The sequence below is a fragment of the Rhinolophus sinicus genome, linkage group LG10 (assembly GCF_036562045.2).
Source record: "Rhinolophus sinicus isolate RSC01 linkage group LG10, ASM3656204v1, whole genome shotgun sequence".
Classification (NCBI taxonomy): Eukaryota; Metazoa; Chordata; class Mammalia; order Chiroptera; family Rhinolophidae; genus Rhinolophus; species Rhinolophus sinicus.
Genome location: NC_133759.1, coordinates 49,394,473 through 49,409,711, shown reverse-complemented (window position 1 = coordinate 49,409,711; position 15,239 = coordinate 49,394,473). Strand labels below are relative to the sequence as shown.

At 43.3% G+C, this 15,239-nt stretch overlaps 2 protein-coding genes across 4 annotated transcripts in view; one reads left to right on the top strand and one right to left on the bottom strand.

Moving 5' to 3' along the window:
- The window catches only part of CACNA2D3 (calcium voltage-gated channel auxiliary subunit alpha2delta 3), an 829,919-nt gene that overhangs the window by 118,441 nt on the left and 696,239 nt on the right, over positions 1-15,239 (bottom strand). The window lies entirely within an intron of this gene.
- LRTM1 (leucine rich repeats and transmembrane domains 1) lies at positions 5,266-14,279 on the top strand. Its single transcript, XM_019724236.2, has 3 exons — positions 5,266-5,391; positions 7,948-8,544; positions 13,723-14,279. Exons 1-3 carry the CDS (start codon positions 5,385-5,387, stop codon positions 14,154-14,156), a joined length of 1,038 nt encoding a protein of 345 aa, XP_019579795.2. The 5' UTR covers positions 5,266-5,384; the 3' UTR covers positions 14,157-14,279.

Here is a 15,239-nt window from a genome sequence, read left to right as displayed (position 1 = left end):
TGTAAACAGAAGTGATAAGTACCATGCCCGATCCCATTTTCTTCCCCCATGAGTCAGCTGATGGAGAGGGTTCTGAGAACTAAGAGGAGGGCATAGTGAGAAGAGGAAGGAGCCTGGGTCCCTGAATAACTGCGTGGAGACTGGCCTCCTGTTAAATTGAACTGGACTGTGCTAAGAATAATAAATAAGCTGTTGTGGTGGTAAGCCACTGAGATTTTGTTACAGCAGTTACATGACTTTAACTAATACAAATTCTCAGCAAGCACTGCATAAACATGACTGACATTTTAAAATATATTCCTAGTTCTCTTGCTGTTTTATAATATGAAAGAGAAAAAGAAAAGGAAGGTAGAAGGAAGGTAGAAGGAAGGAAGGAAGGAAGGAAGGAAGGAAGGAAGGAAGGAAGGAAGGAAACAATACTGAGGCCCATTAAATAGCTCTCTATACATTTTATAACTGGCTGCCATCTAGTCATCCACAATTCCTAGGAAAATGTTCTCCCAGTGCCATATTTCCTCCACAATCAAATACAATGTCTGAGTGGCTTTGTGGTCCTGAGGGCTCACTTCCTCCTGTCTTGGGCTGCAGCTGGCACTCGGCCTGGCTGCCTCCCTGGCATCAAATCACCACAGTACCTGCTTTGGATGGGGACCCACGGGCAGGAATGGGGAAGCACTTTGCTGTGATTTTACCAAAGTCGATGTTAAAACCGGGAGACATGCTTATATGCATGATATAGCTTGGTCACATGCGGAGAGCATTTGGCAGAGAAAGATAGATGTCACCTTTGGGGCGAATCCTTGTGGAGTGAGAGGAGGCGAACTCTCGGAAGCTCCATTTACACATATAACTCAGCTAGTCACTGGAAAATGAGCCATCTGAAATGTTCCGATAAATAAAACGCACCTCTATTTGCTACTTAACGAAGCTATTTTGTATTTTTTAAATTATAGATGTAATAATACATGCTGGTTATAGCACATTGAACATACAGCGGTGTAAACAGAAACATTTAATTTTCCTTTCTTCTCCGTAAATTATCCCTGCCTCTGGGTAATCAGGGTATTCCATCTTCAGACAAACCAATGTACAGTTTCAGGGTGAACCCCTCCACTTTTCTTTTTTGTTTTTTGCAACAGAAATGGGATTACACCACGTGCATTCCTATTCACATTGCTTTATTTAACCTAACAATTTATTACGAGTATCCTCCCAGGTGAGTATATTTAACTCTAACATATTCTTTTAAACTAGCTGTATAACACTACCTGGGAGAAAAAGGATTTGAAGACAGCATCAATTTTAAGAATTAATAATTGTTGCTTTTTTTCTGGGAGTGGGGGAGATGAAATGTTAAATAGACCAATTTATATTAGGAAACATTCTGATTTAACATGGGCAAACGTGCATAGGAAGTAGACAGAATCTAGAAAAGTCTTGAAATCTGAGGGTCATGGTAACCACAAACTCCGAGAGTGTGTCTGAAGCAAGTTTCTGTGTGAGAAACTGGACTCCTTGACTAGGCGTTGGTACCAGGCGCCCCTGACAGTGGAGTCTTCCCCTCTAGGGCGTGGCTTGGCCTCACCTGATATTTGGCATCTTTCCTTGGTCACTTTTTTGCATGCAGAGTTGAGTTGCCACTTCTGGGACCTGGTTCCTCAGGGGAGGGAGGGAGAGAAGGCACTGCCGGCATTAGAATGCAGATCACGAACCCTCCCTTTGTTCTCTGGGCTCAGGTCAGAGGGAATAAATCAGCCTCCGCATCCAAAGTCCTTCAATGTTCAAGTGTGCACTGCCCATCTTTTAATCACCAGTTAGTCAGCAGGGACAAAAGGGAACCAAAGAACCCCTTTGAGCAGTAAGCCATGGCTCCCAGGAACCCACTGCTGTGGGGGTTCTCTGTGCGTTCCCAGGGCATTCACATTTGAAGTAGGAGCAGCCGACCCCAACTCTTTGAGGTCCAAGAATACACACTGCTAATAGGAAATGCCACTGTTGATCACTTTCTTTTCCAGATCTCTACCAGACCCGCGCTGTGCACTTAACACATATCACTGATCCTTTGCGTATCCAATGAGGTGGTATTGTCTGCATTCTACAGATGAGGAAGTGGAGACTCAGAGAGATTCTGGGGTTTGCCTAAGACCACACAGCTTTAGGGTGTAAGTAGCATGCACGTGTGCTTCTTCATTTAGCCACCCAGCCTGGCCTTGCAGGTTTCCTGGCAGGTGTCCTGGCCTCTTACACCAGCTGTGCTGTCAATGGATTCATCTTTTTCAGGCCTCTGAGTCCACAAGATGTGGACCCTAGTTGGGCCATGCAGGACACAGCTAAATAGCTCTGCTGTAACCCAAAGAGACACTCAAATTCTTTGTTTGTCCAAGCCCTCTGAAAGTCTGTAAATACAGGGCCTTTTAAGTTCACTCAGGTGTTCTGACCAGAACGACAAGATTTTACACATAAGAGGGCCCTAAATTCATCCTACCCAGCTTTCTCATTTGATAGATGAGGAGACAGGGTGGTGGGTGCACCCAGCTGGGTGGTGGAATTTGGGGGTGGGGAACAGGTGATGGTAATGGAAGAGAGACAACAGTGGCTATAGAATGGGCCAGAGCAGGGTTTGCACACTACGGCCTGTGGGTTGATCCAGTCCTCTCCACTTGCTTTTATTAATATGGTTTTACTGGAGCACAGACTCGCCCTGTTTTTATGGATTGTCTATGGCTGACTTTGTGCTATATCAGAAGTTGAGTTATTGTGACAGAGACAGCATAGCCCTCAAAGTTTAAAATATTTACTACTTGGCCCTTTACAAAAAAATGTTTGCTGACCCCTGGGAAAAACAGAGGCACACAAGTCCATGTGAGTTATTGTAACTTTCTGGTTCTTAGAGCAAACTTTAGGTTCATAGGTATTTGTTATATTATGATGAGTTAATGGCTGAAGGATTCACATGGGCCATTGATAGTCATGTGTCATCAAGGAATGATTATTATTAAATTCTCTGCAATGAAAATAGACAGATAGGATGGTGGGAGGGAAGGGAGGAAGGATGGAACCATTTTGCCCTTTTTAGGATTTAAATGGCTCTTGGTCGCCTCCACCTGACTTTTCCCCACTGTATCTCCCATGCTCAAAGAATGTTGGAGAGAAGACAAAAGATGGCAGGCTGAGTAAGCAGGTTTTTCAGGAAGGGGGCAGGATGAGAACGTGGGTCCTCTGAGACATGAAGGGCTTGGCCAAAAGAGAAGAGGGATCCCAGAGAGCGGGCAGTAAGGATAGTCACAATCTGATTTTTAATCTTCATTCACAAGGGGCCTCTTCCCTTGGTACCTGAGGGGACAGGCTTCCTGGTCTTTCATCAGGACCTCCCTCCACCTGTCAAGTCAAGGTTGCTCTTTGAAAGCTAGCAGCACAAAAGTCCTGGAACACATTCTCATGGGTAACGGTTAACATATGAGATCCGACAATTAAGTTCGCGAACTCATCCTAGAAAAAGTGTTACATGCCTCATTGCTGAATATCACTACGGTCACCTTCGAAGTACTCTCCTTGGGAAGCTGTGCACTGATGCCAGCACCTAGTCCACTCTTCAAAGCAATTTTGGAACTCTTTTTCTGGAATGGCCATCAGAGCTGTCATCGTATTACCTTGATGTCCTGAATGTCATCAAAATGTCTTCCTTTTAATATTTCCTTTATCTTCAGCTAAAGAAATAAGTCATTGGGGGCCAGATCAAGTGAGTAAGGAGGGTGTTCGACTACAGTTATTTGTTTACTGGCTCAAAACTCCCTCATAGACAGTGCCGTGTGAGCTGGTGCATTGTTGTAATACAACAGTCATGTATTGTTGATGAAAAATTCAGTCGTCTAACTTTTTCATGCAGCCTTTTCAGCACTTCCAAATAGTAAACTTGGTTAACTGTTTGTCCAGTTGGTACAAATTCGTAATGAATAATCCCTCTGATATCAAAAAAGGTTAGCAACATCATTGCAGCAAGTTTGCGAACTTAATTGTCAGACCTCGTATATTAAGGCCATGACATGCATTGTTTAATCCTGGGAACAATCTTGTGAAGCAAGGACTACCTTTATCCCCATGTTAGAGCTGATGCCAGGAAGCTCCCAGTGGGCAAGTCATTTGTCCAGAGACACTGAGCTAGTAAAGGGTGAAGACAAATTCAAATCCACACTCATCTGATTCCAAATCCCACACTCAGCTGCTCTGTTGCACCATCTGGGGCCAGGGAGTCCACTTCATGCTGGTTCAGGAAAAGCACATGTTTTTTCACCTTTATATGTAGTCACCATGGGCACACAGGACGTTCTAGTATGTTGAAGGGCAGCTTCAGGCACTGACACACCACCTTAGCAGATGGCAGAAGATTTGCACATTTAAAGAAACGTTCCAGTCCCTGGTGAAAAGTTCCCAACAGCGTCAATTAGAGGACAGTTACAGTTCATTGATGCCTGATGCTCACAGGGGCAGCTTCATTGTTTTATACGTGAAAAATCAGGGCAACGATGAAAGATTGAGAAGTATTTCCAAAGTCATGTGAACCGAAAGGTCAAAGCAAAGGGGGTGGGGGTGGGGTGGGAGGAGGAGGTAAGGAGAAAGCAAAGACGCAGCGGAGAAGTATTTGTGGCACCAGGGAGAAGAGACTGTGATGTCCACTAAAGGAAACCATGGCTATGAATTTCAGGGCATCAAGACCCTGTCAACACAGCTAATCCGCACGGATGTTGGCTGAATAAGACTTCGATGACCAAACAAGTGCACTGTGGAAACCGTGTCAGCCTCCAGCAGGCCAATTTGTCCTCATATTACACACTCTGCTGGCTCTGTCGCTAGACCCCCAGATCGAGGATCCACAGTGAGCAGCCCCCAGCCTGACAAGGGTTGACACAGCATGGTTAATAAGTCAACAGAATTCAGAAACCATGACCGGATTAAGAAGGCAGTTTTATTTTGGTGCCCTGGACTTCAAGCAGATTAAATAATCAAAAAGGCTGAGCCACCGGGGTCATGTCTGAATGCTACAGCTGTTCACCGAGGTTTGACAAACATTCTTTCGGTGGCTGGTCGCCTGAATGGAAAAGGCAGCGATGATCTCGGGGAGGTCAACACTTTAAGAAAGAAGAGGGGCACAATCAAAAGACCCTCTAAGGGAAAACAATCTCAGCCAGATGGAGACAGGGGACGGACGGCTTAAATAAGTGGTCTCCTGAAAGCAAAATTGTTTTCTGTGTTGAAGAAAAGCACAAGCAAGATTCAGAAGGGAATAAAAAGCTGGATTCCGAGTTTGCCATGCCCGCGGCTTGTTGATCTGCAGATTCATAAAGGTGGGCTACGGGTTCAGCGAGGAAGCCCGTGGAGACTCAGTCATGAAAGGTGAGCCATGATAAATCCCCTTGTGTCTTAGAAAAGTTCCCTGAGAGAGGAATGGGATTCCCCTCAAAAGATGTCTGTGGGAAACCTGTTTTCAAGGTGTCTTTCTCAAAAGACCAAACAGATACAGAAAATGTCTCTGACGAGAGGATTTATGTTTGTGCACTGTTGGGTCAGAGGAAGGGTTTGGGCACAGAGGTACCCAGCCATGATCAGATATGCAGTTGGCATGTCATGGACCATTTCATAGAAAATAGCATGCTTCAGGTTGGAGTTCATATATCATCCACTTTGGAGGAGGTGGACGTGGAACAAAAGAAAGAATGAACAAACTGGCTGCGATCGCAGAAAGACAAGCCTTTCCTTAATAGATTTGTGGGTTCTGTGGAAAACATGTTCTCTCATTTAAGATTTGATTTCCTACAACTAGTTAAGGCTTGAGACCCACAGCTAAAGTGCGGGGTGTCGACTCATCTCTGATGGGTAGACATTTGGCTTTGAAAGGAGTTATTTATGTTACTTGCAAAATTATAGACAGCAAAACAAGAATTTCACTCTTTTGTACTTTGGAAGAGGAAAGGGGACTGCATCCCGTGAGCTAAACGTCCTCAGCAGGCCCTCCAAACGTCTTCCCTATTGCCCCAAAGCACCGATCACACCAGTAGAGAATTCAAGGAAAGGCTCCAGTGCATTTGACAGCCACATTTTCCCTAGTCAAGGCTGAAAACAAACAAACAGACAAACACAAAAGTCTCTTTCAAGGCCATTTTTATGAGCAGATAATTATCTTGCGTTTCAAATATTATTTGTGGCCTTGTGAATTCCTCTACCAATTTAACCAAATATCCTTGACAGATGTTTGCCATATTTTGAAATTCAGTCTCAGGAAAAAAGAAGGGAGTGACATAGCTACTGTGGAGAATGATCCAGCAGAATCTAAGAACAGTCAGCCTCCACCCTGAACGCTGCTAGGGGGCTCCCGTGGCTGCTAGAGACCCTCTTCCATATGTCCACATGGCAAGGAGTGCCGTGCAAGGACGCTCTTGGCAGTATCATTTGTAGCAAAGAAAAACTTCACCAACTCAAATGCTCATCAGTAACAGAGTGCCTAAGTAATAAATGGCATGGTCTCACCATGGAATATTCTAAGCATTAAGAGGAATAAATTAGCCCTCAGTATATGAACATGGACAGATTCATTGTGAAGGAATAAGCTGCAGAATGAAACATGCTGATGCTTACATTTATGTAGGTTTTTTTTTTAAAAAAAGCAGTATAGTGTGTGTGTGTGTGCGTGTGTGTGTGTGTGTGTACGCACGTGTGTGTAAAAGTGTTTGACAGGCAGTAAAGCACAGTAGGTAAGAACTCTGACAGACTCTGGAAGCAGACTGCCTGGGTTAGAATCATAACTCTACTAGTTTACTATACGTGTGACCTTGGGCAAGTGATTTGAAGCTATTCTCTGTATCTCAGTTTCCTCACCTTCAAAATGGGGATAATAGTAGAACCAGATTTACAAGGTTATGAGGAGTAAATTAATTAAAATATGTATATAAAGCAGTTAGAATGGTGCCTGGCTGAAAACACATGCTATTTGGTTATTTGCTATTGTTGTTATTAAGACTGTTTTTTAAAAAGCCTAGTGGGATACAACAGTAATGGTGGGAGTGAAGGGTCTTCTTGTAGGAAAACATGACTTGGGTGCTAATCAAGGGAGTTTAATTGTATCAGTGATGCATTGTTTCTTTGAGTTAGAAGAAAAAAGAGAAGAAAGAAACATGATCACTCATGAATGATTGACAGAACTGTGTTATAGGAACATGGGTGTTTATTATGTTATTCTTACTCTGTTAATGTATTTTTATAGAATTCTTGAATTAAAAAGGGGACAATCATGATTCATGGAATTATTAACACCTGCAAAGATGGGCATCAATATATAGGAATGCTTTGGACCTGCCCTATCTAATATGGTACCCATTGACACCATGTGCTGTATAAATTCATTAAAATTAAATGCAAATAAAAATTCAGTTCCTTGACTACAGTAGTCATATTTCAGATCTCCGCAGCCACATGTAGCTAATGGCTACTGCTTTGGACAGTAGATATCAAACGTTTCCATCACCACAGGAAGTTTTATTGGACAGTGCTAAGCTGGAGCATACTTTTCAGAAAAAGTGAATATCTGAACTTCCTGTCACTTTTCCACACTTCTGGCCCCAGATAATTCTACAAAGGGCGTGTGCTCCAGAAAGATTTTTTTATCTTTCTATTTGATATCCTTAAGTTTTCCATCTTCTGATTTCTGAGCTACTGAGGAAGTATCTTTTCCAAGGTCTCTGGCAATAGTTACCAATAGTTTGCAATAGTTACTGAAACTGGGGATGTACCCAGTCCAGGCCCACTCTATGAAAGATGGTGAATGACAGAACCTCTGTTTCAGGTTGTGGAAGGTGGCTGGCACAGAACCACAGTACCTATGAATTCAAAGTGGGAACAAATGGTGGTGCCACTTACAAACCAGTTCCTATCCCAATTTCTTTCTGTTTGTTACAGGTGAATTGTTCCTGCTTTCAAGTGTGATTTTCGTGCTCCAGGTGGTGGGTGCATGCCCAGAGAAGTGCCGCTGTCACTCATCTTCAAGTTCTGTAGACTGCAGCCAGCAGGGTCTGGCTGAAATTCCTTCTGATTTGCCTCCTCAGACTCTAACACTGCATTTACAAGATAACCAGATACACCAGCTTCCCGCTTTTGCATTTAGGTCAGTGCCACAGCTCACATCCTTGAACTTGTGCAACAATTCTCTTTCAAATCTGGCCCCTGGAGCATTCCATGGACTTCAGCACTTGCAGGTCTTAAACCTAACCCAGAACTCCCTTCATTCCCTGGAAAGCAGACTTTTCCACTCTCTTCCACGCCTGAGGGAGCTTGATTTGTCATCAAACAACATAAGCCACCTTCCCATATCCCTGGGTCAGCGTTGGGAGAACCTAACCATATTTGCAGTCCAACAAAACCAGCTTCAGCAGCTCGATCGAGCGTTCCTAGAATCCATGCCCAGTGTGAAGCTTTTATTTCTCAAGGAGAACCTCTGGAAATGCAATTGCCACTTGCTCAGTCTTAAACTCTGGCTGGAGAAATTTATCTATAAAGGTCAGTAACGTCTATTTAGAAATCCCTATCTGTGTGTTATGAGCCTAGGATGAACTTCATCTGTTCTCTGCATTAGAAGGAACAGTGAGGCGTGTGCAAGGGACCAGTGTAAGCTTTTCTCACATTGATGCCATTTCACGGTATTGCAAAAGAGGCAAGTGAGTCATTAAAGGGTATTTAAAGTCACCTACAAATATGATTCATGGAGATAACATTCCACTTTTTGGTTAACAACAACATTAAGTTATGTATCTGGAAACTATATGCCTTTAAGAAGGATGGAAATTCTATTGCTACCTGAATGGCTGCTCAACTCCAAAGTGGCATCAAATTCTATTTTCAAATATGATCCAACTGGGGCATAGTATCTCCCCCTGGGACATATTCCCTTCTTTGTCTGCTTCTACTCATTTGGCAGCTATAAATTTTCTTTAAAATTATCACTTTGGCTTTAGCAAATACCATTTATTGAAATTGGATGCAACAGGGCCACCTCTCCAAACTTACTTTTTCTTTAACCAGATGTCAAAAGCAAGCGATCCTAACACATGAAAGATGAGGGGCTCTGGAAATCACCCAGGGGTCAGCAAATCACAGCCGGAGGGCCAAATCCAGCCCACCTCCTATTTTGGGTAAAGAAAGTTTAATTGGGACACATCCATGCCAATTATTATTTAGTGTGTGTGGCTGTTTTGCAGAATAAGGGCAAAACTGAAGAGTTTTGACAGAGACTGTATGGCAAAGCTTAAAATATTTATTATCTGGCCATTTACAGAAAAGTTATCCAACACCCTTCTAACTCAATGCTAGCCTGTTATCAAAGGGAAACTGAGGCCCAGAATAATTCAGTAACTTGCCCTAGATGACAGGGTGGAAGCACAGATGAGAAAAGAATGAATGGCTTTTGTGTATTGCCCCTACATTCTTTCCTCTACGTCACAGTGCTTCTTTCTAACTTTCAAGCATCATTCATTCATTCCTATATTTGAGTGCCCCTTATGTGCCAGGCACCTTTCTAGGCACTGAGAAAAGGTCATTGAACAAAAGATCTCTATTAACATGGAGGTTACATTCTGATAGTAGAAACAGATGTTAAATAAAGTAAAATATATGTTCAGAAAGCTGTTCATACTAGGGAAACGATGAGGCAGGGTAAGGGGAGAGAAAGTGAGAGGGTGGGGGTTCCATTTTAGATAGGAAGAAGGTGACATGGGTGAACAGGACCTGAGCAGTAAGGAGGAATGAGCCATAATTAGGGGAAAGGATGGCAGATGCAAAGGACCCGACAGGGGAATAAGCTTGGCTTGACAAAAGAGTGCCTACAGCAGACAAAAGGAGTGAGAGAGCAGATAGAAGGCAACACAAGCGTTCAGGGGCCACATCATGTAGGAACATGCAGAAGAGGTTGAGTGAGACATTTGGATTTTATTTTAGGTGAAATGGAAATCTGTTGAATTTTAATCAGGGGAACAATATGATCTAATTACATTTGTAAAGTCACTCTGGTGACTCTGAGGAGAGCTGTCCAAAGGCTGCAAAAGAAGAAGCTGGGGGACGAGAAAGTGTTTTCAGTCATCCAGGGAGGAGACCCAAACCATGGTGGTGAGAAGTGATCAATGTTGGGAGGTATTTGGAATATTGAACTGATAGACATTGCTAATGGGTTGGAGTGTGAGATGAAGAAAAGAGAGTAATTATGGGAAATTCATTTTTTTTTTGTCCTGCAGGAGTAACCAGATGAATGATGCTGGTAGCTAATAAGTGGCAGACTGGGGAATGGGGGAAATGGGCGTGTGGAAGGTGGCAAATCAAGCATTCAGTTTGAAGCATGTCATGTTTGAGATGCCCATTACATACCAAGGGAAGCTGTTGAATTTGTGGTCGTATGTTTGAGGCTATAACTCAGGAAGATAGGAGAGCTACCGTATTTCCCCGAAAATAAGACCTAGCCAGACCATCAGCTCTAATGCATCCTTTGGAGTAAAAATTAATATAAGACCCGGTCTTACATAAAATAATATAATATTATACAGGGTAATATAATATAATATAATATAATATAATATAATACCAGGTCTTATATTAATTTTTGCTCAAAAGATGCATTAGAGCTGATGGTCCGGCTAGGTCTTATTTTTGGGGAAACACGGAACAGGCATGAATTAAGGAATCAACAGAGTCTGGATGGTTGCAGCAGTTACACAGAAGGAAGCAGGTTAGAATACAACATGAGTTCAAATATGCAATATTGAATGAGAATGCCTCTCAACAATATCATAGCAAATAGCTTATCACTAATTAGCTGATCTTCAAGTTGACTTATAGTAGGGGTTATAGAATCTGGCAAACATATTTCTTATAGGAGGCTGCAAATAAAAGTGTTTACATCTAGAGTTGAAGTGGCATTAACTATTGTGTTCTGAACCAAGTGGTAAGCATCATATAAAGATAGTTTTCATCAAAGAAGAACATTCCTTGACAAAAAATAGTTCCCAGGTCCGGGACACTAGAAGCAACATGAGATGGAATGAAGTTCCCTCTACCCTGCCACAAAGTTGCTGTAATCTTTGGGCAGATTAGTTGATGAATACTTAATAATATCTGTCTCCTCCACAAAAACATGTACATAGATTTTATAATTAGTATTCCTCTTTCTCCATTCGTAAGTAAACAAATCATCTTTATGCTAATAGCTAACTGTATTAGACATTTATTCTGGGCTAGGTATTGTGCTAAATATTTGACATACTTTATCCAGTTGAATCCTCAGAGTAATCTTAGGAGGTGAATTTCATTATTTTCCCCTCTCTCACTTTCCAGATAAAAAAGTAGAGGCACAGGATGGTGAAGTAACTTGCTTAGGTTAACATAGCTAAGTAATGGTCAGACTCAAGCTCCAATTTCTTCCAAGATAGTGGTTAAGAGCTACTAGTAGCCAGATGGGGGATAATGAATGCCTCGCAAGTTGGAGCTTCTTCCGTTGTCAGCTTCCATGAATCTAGAAGGGAGTAGGACCCTCAAGGTATCGTCAGCAGACTTTCCTCCAGGGGTGGAAGGGTGGGAGGTGAATCCTAGCTGAGGACACAGATGCACATGGAGCTCTTGGTGGCTATAACCCCGCCCTTCAGCCATGTCTCAGGTTCTAGCCTGTGTATCTCCTTACCTCTGGGCCCAAAAGCTGTGTCCCCCACCCTAACATTGAGCAGCAAGAAGTTGTGGAACTGGAGAAAGACAGCGTTTAAGCCTGGAGCGACTGGGTGAGCCACCCCGGTCTAGCTGTAAGTCAGCTGATGGAACTGATAGAACTGCTGGTCCCATGGCAGGTGGGCTTTCTTCCCCTGGTAGATGTCTAGTGCTCTTTTGCTGGGTGTGCACCATCACTTCCTCTCAAAGCCCCATACTTCATTTCTATCTCTCTGGCCTTCTGCCTTACAACAAACTCCCAAGCAGAGGCATAAAATGGTCCACGAGGCAGGAACCCTTCATCACCATGCAGCCTGACGGCGCCTTGGGCTCATGGAGCAGCCACCCTGCACAGCTGGTCTCCTGCACATCAGCTCAGGAAAGGAGGAAATTCCTCTGTTACCTTTTTGCTTTAAAGTTGGGACTCTTGACTCTGGGGATCCCTGAAGAAGTTAGGAGGGACCCAAGAGTCTCTAGCAGTAGGCGATTCAGTTTCAAACAGTGGCAGAAAAAAAAAGGTGTGGGTTGAATTTTGCCATAGCTACTAACCCTGATATGACCTGGGCTACCGTAACTTTTGCACTGCAAACTGGCTCCAGCTACTAACAAGGCCGTGTAGGACTCGGCTCATAAACCTCAGATAGGATATATGTGAAGGCAGACCCCAAACTCTGAAGTGCTATGCAATAGAAGGTTATAATAACATTGAAGTGATGGCTTCCCACATTTGACTTTCTGGTATAATTTTATAATTGACCTACGGTGTGTACAAAGAATCTCCAATCTAACTTGGCTAAGAGTGGTGCTGGGTTTCATAGCCATCCTTGGGGAGGAGTTCATGGCAGCCGTGGGGGGGAAGTGAGACAGGTCATAGGGGTGAGGTTCTGCCCAGGCAAAGGGCTTTACTGAGGGTCATTGTGTTCACTCTGCTGACCTCAGGACGCTCCTAAGAGGAGGAAGTAGAGACAGGCAGCGAGTGTTGTGGGAAAAACTAGGATCAAGGGGGAGAGCTGGGTTTGGGTGTTGTTCTGTCCACTCATGACCTGGGTGACCTTGGACAAGAATTACCCATTACAGTGGAGTTGTGAGGACTTACCTAACCATGCTTTATATACGTATTATCAAGTTGGATACAAATTTGATGTTCTTATGGCAACATTAGTCAGAGAATTCTATTTGCCTGAGGTCACATAGTAAGTTGGTGGTCAGATTTGGCCAGAATGGAATCTGTTAGTTCAGTGCCCTTTGTAGAAAAGAATTCCTAGGCACCCCAACCCTGTAGTCTACATACTCGAGGAAATCAATTGCTTTAAAGAGAATGGAAACTGGGTCTAATAACCCATTGGAAAGTTTGGTACTGGAAGTACTAACTGTTCCAAAGCCTGAGGAGATGCGTTAATTGTACTTAATCCCATGCATTTCAGTAAATGTTACTGCCAAATCTTCAGATACATAGAACACTCAAAGACCATGACCTCCCCATTTGGCATCACTGAAGACTGTTGTTAAACATAGAGCCTTTGTAATTAACATATAACATCACGACAAAGCACATTTGTCTATTTATTTATGTATGTATTTTAGATTTCTGATGGGAACTTGGTACAACAGATTTATCTGTGTGGAGGGGCTCATTAGGGGCATGAGTGGCAGGAATGCGTCGGCTACAGTGCCCTCAGGTTGTGCTCCAGTGTCCCTTCTCATCAGCTTTTGCAGTGCTTTTCCCTCGGCATTTGTAAGGTAAAGGTGACTTGGCTTTGCATTCTTGGTCATACATAATTGCCAATTTAGTGTGTGGCATTTTTAGCATTTGGCCAATTTAGAAATCCTAAAATCGTAAACTATGGTTGTCAAGTTCTTTGACTCCAGGAGGGTTAAAAAAAAAAAAAAAAGGTGCTTTATAAATTCCATCTGCCTAAGTTTTTACAGGCTGAAGATTTTGGAATTCAGTTGTATCAGGGTCTGTTATCATCCTTTTGCTTTTGTTTTTTAAAGGTGGAATAATGGACAGTGTCATCTGTGCATCACCGGATACCTGGAAAGGAAAGGACCTCCTCAAAATCCCTCTTGAGCTGTACCAGCCCTGCCCTTTCCCATTTCCAGGTCTGCAGACCTCGCAGCTGCAGCCGCTGGGTTCTGCCCACTGGGCTGTCCCAAGCCCTCCTGACAGCGACAGTGCAGGGGAGCCAGACCACGCAGAGCATGAGCTCAAACCCAAGCCGAGGCCAGCCAATCTGCGTCACGCCATGGCCACCGTCATCATCACCGGGGTTGTGTGTGGGATTGTGTGTCTCATGATGTTGGTAGCCACCATCTATGGCTGCACCTATGCAGCCATTACAGCCCAATACCATGGGGGCCCCTTGGCTCAAACCGAGGAGCCTACGAAGACAGAAGGAAAAGAGCTGCTTGACAGCTCACCAGCCTGACAGCTTCCAATTCAAGCAGGAATAATCACTTTAGAGCAGAAGGAGGTGTCTGAGTAGGGCTGCCATGTTCACTGTGACTGCCTCAGTTTGCTTTTTCCAAAAGAAAAAATTAAAAGGATGTATTCGGGAAAAAAAAAAAAAAAAAAGAAAAGAAATAAAGAAAAATACTCCTGGGAAGAAATGTATGTTGAGATTTTAAAAATACCACAGGTGAAATAGAGATGGTACTTGTGCTCTGTACCTGAGAAGTTATTAGAATTGTTCTCTGTGGGAGAAGGCCATCACAGAGAAAGGGGAGATGCCATCTCTTTAAGGTACTCTTCCCCGCATGAAGTTGCTTTTACAGAGCACAGAAATCAGATACGTGTGCCAGTCAGCACTCCTGGGAGCTTTATGGTCTACTGGAAAACTGTCCAATTTCAACTGCCTGGGAAGAAGCTGGTGATCTTACCCAAGCGGCACTGACTACATCTATAATTCAGTTCATGTTAGATCGGTGATCATTTTAGACGTTGTGTATGTTATATATTTAATGGGAGTGTCTGTTGGTTGAGAATTTCGTAGCTTGCCACAATAGTCAGATTATATTTAATTTTTTAAATCAGAAAACCATTTGGGGCTTTCTAGGCCACAGAGGAAGAGGAGGGTTCCCTGACTGCAGAATGGGACTCAGGCCCAGGGTCTGGGGAAGTTTTCTGATGCAAGGGTAAATAACATATACACAAATACAAAGAGGATGGGGAGCCAGAATTTGGGGCATTTATTACTGAAAGGCCATATCTACGAGGCGATTGGAACCTTCCATTTATAATTCTCACAGCAGGAATGAATTGAGGGTGGGCTGAGAGCGAAATAATGGCTTGTGTGTATCTGTATCTACATATACATAGTGTACAGACTCGTACAACCACACCCACACATAAACAAACTCGGAGCAATCAGTTTACCCACTAATGAAATGCAGCCGTGGCAGGGTGGAAGCCAGCAGCTGTTGACCACCACCCAGCTTGTCTACTCAACACTCTGGGATAGGAAGTAAGAAGGAAGTCTGAAGAGAGTGGGAATTATCTAGAGACTCAAGAT

Bases quoted from the DNA above. Each gene is read 5' to 3' on its own strand.
- LRTM1 (XM_019724236.2), top strand. The intron at 8,545-13,722 runs GTCAGTAACGTC...TGTTTTTTAAAG, and splicing joins GGAGAAATTTATCTATAAAG to GTGGAATAATGGACAGTGTC.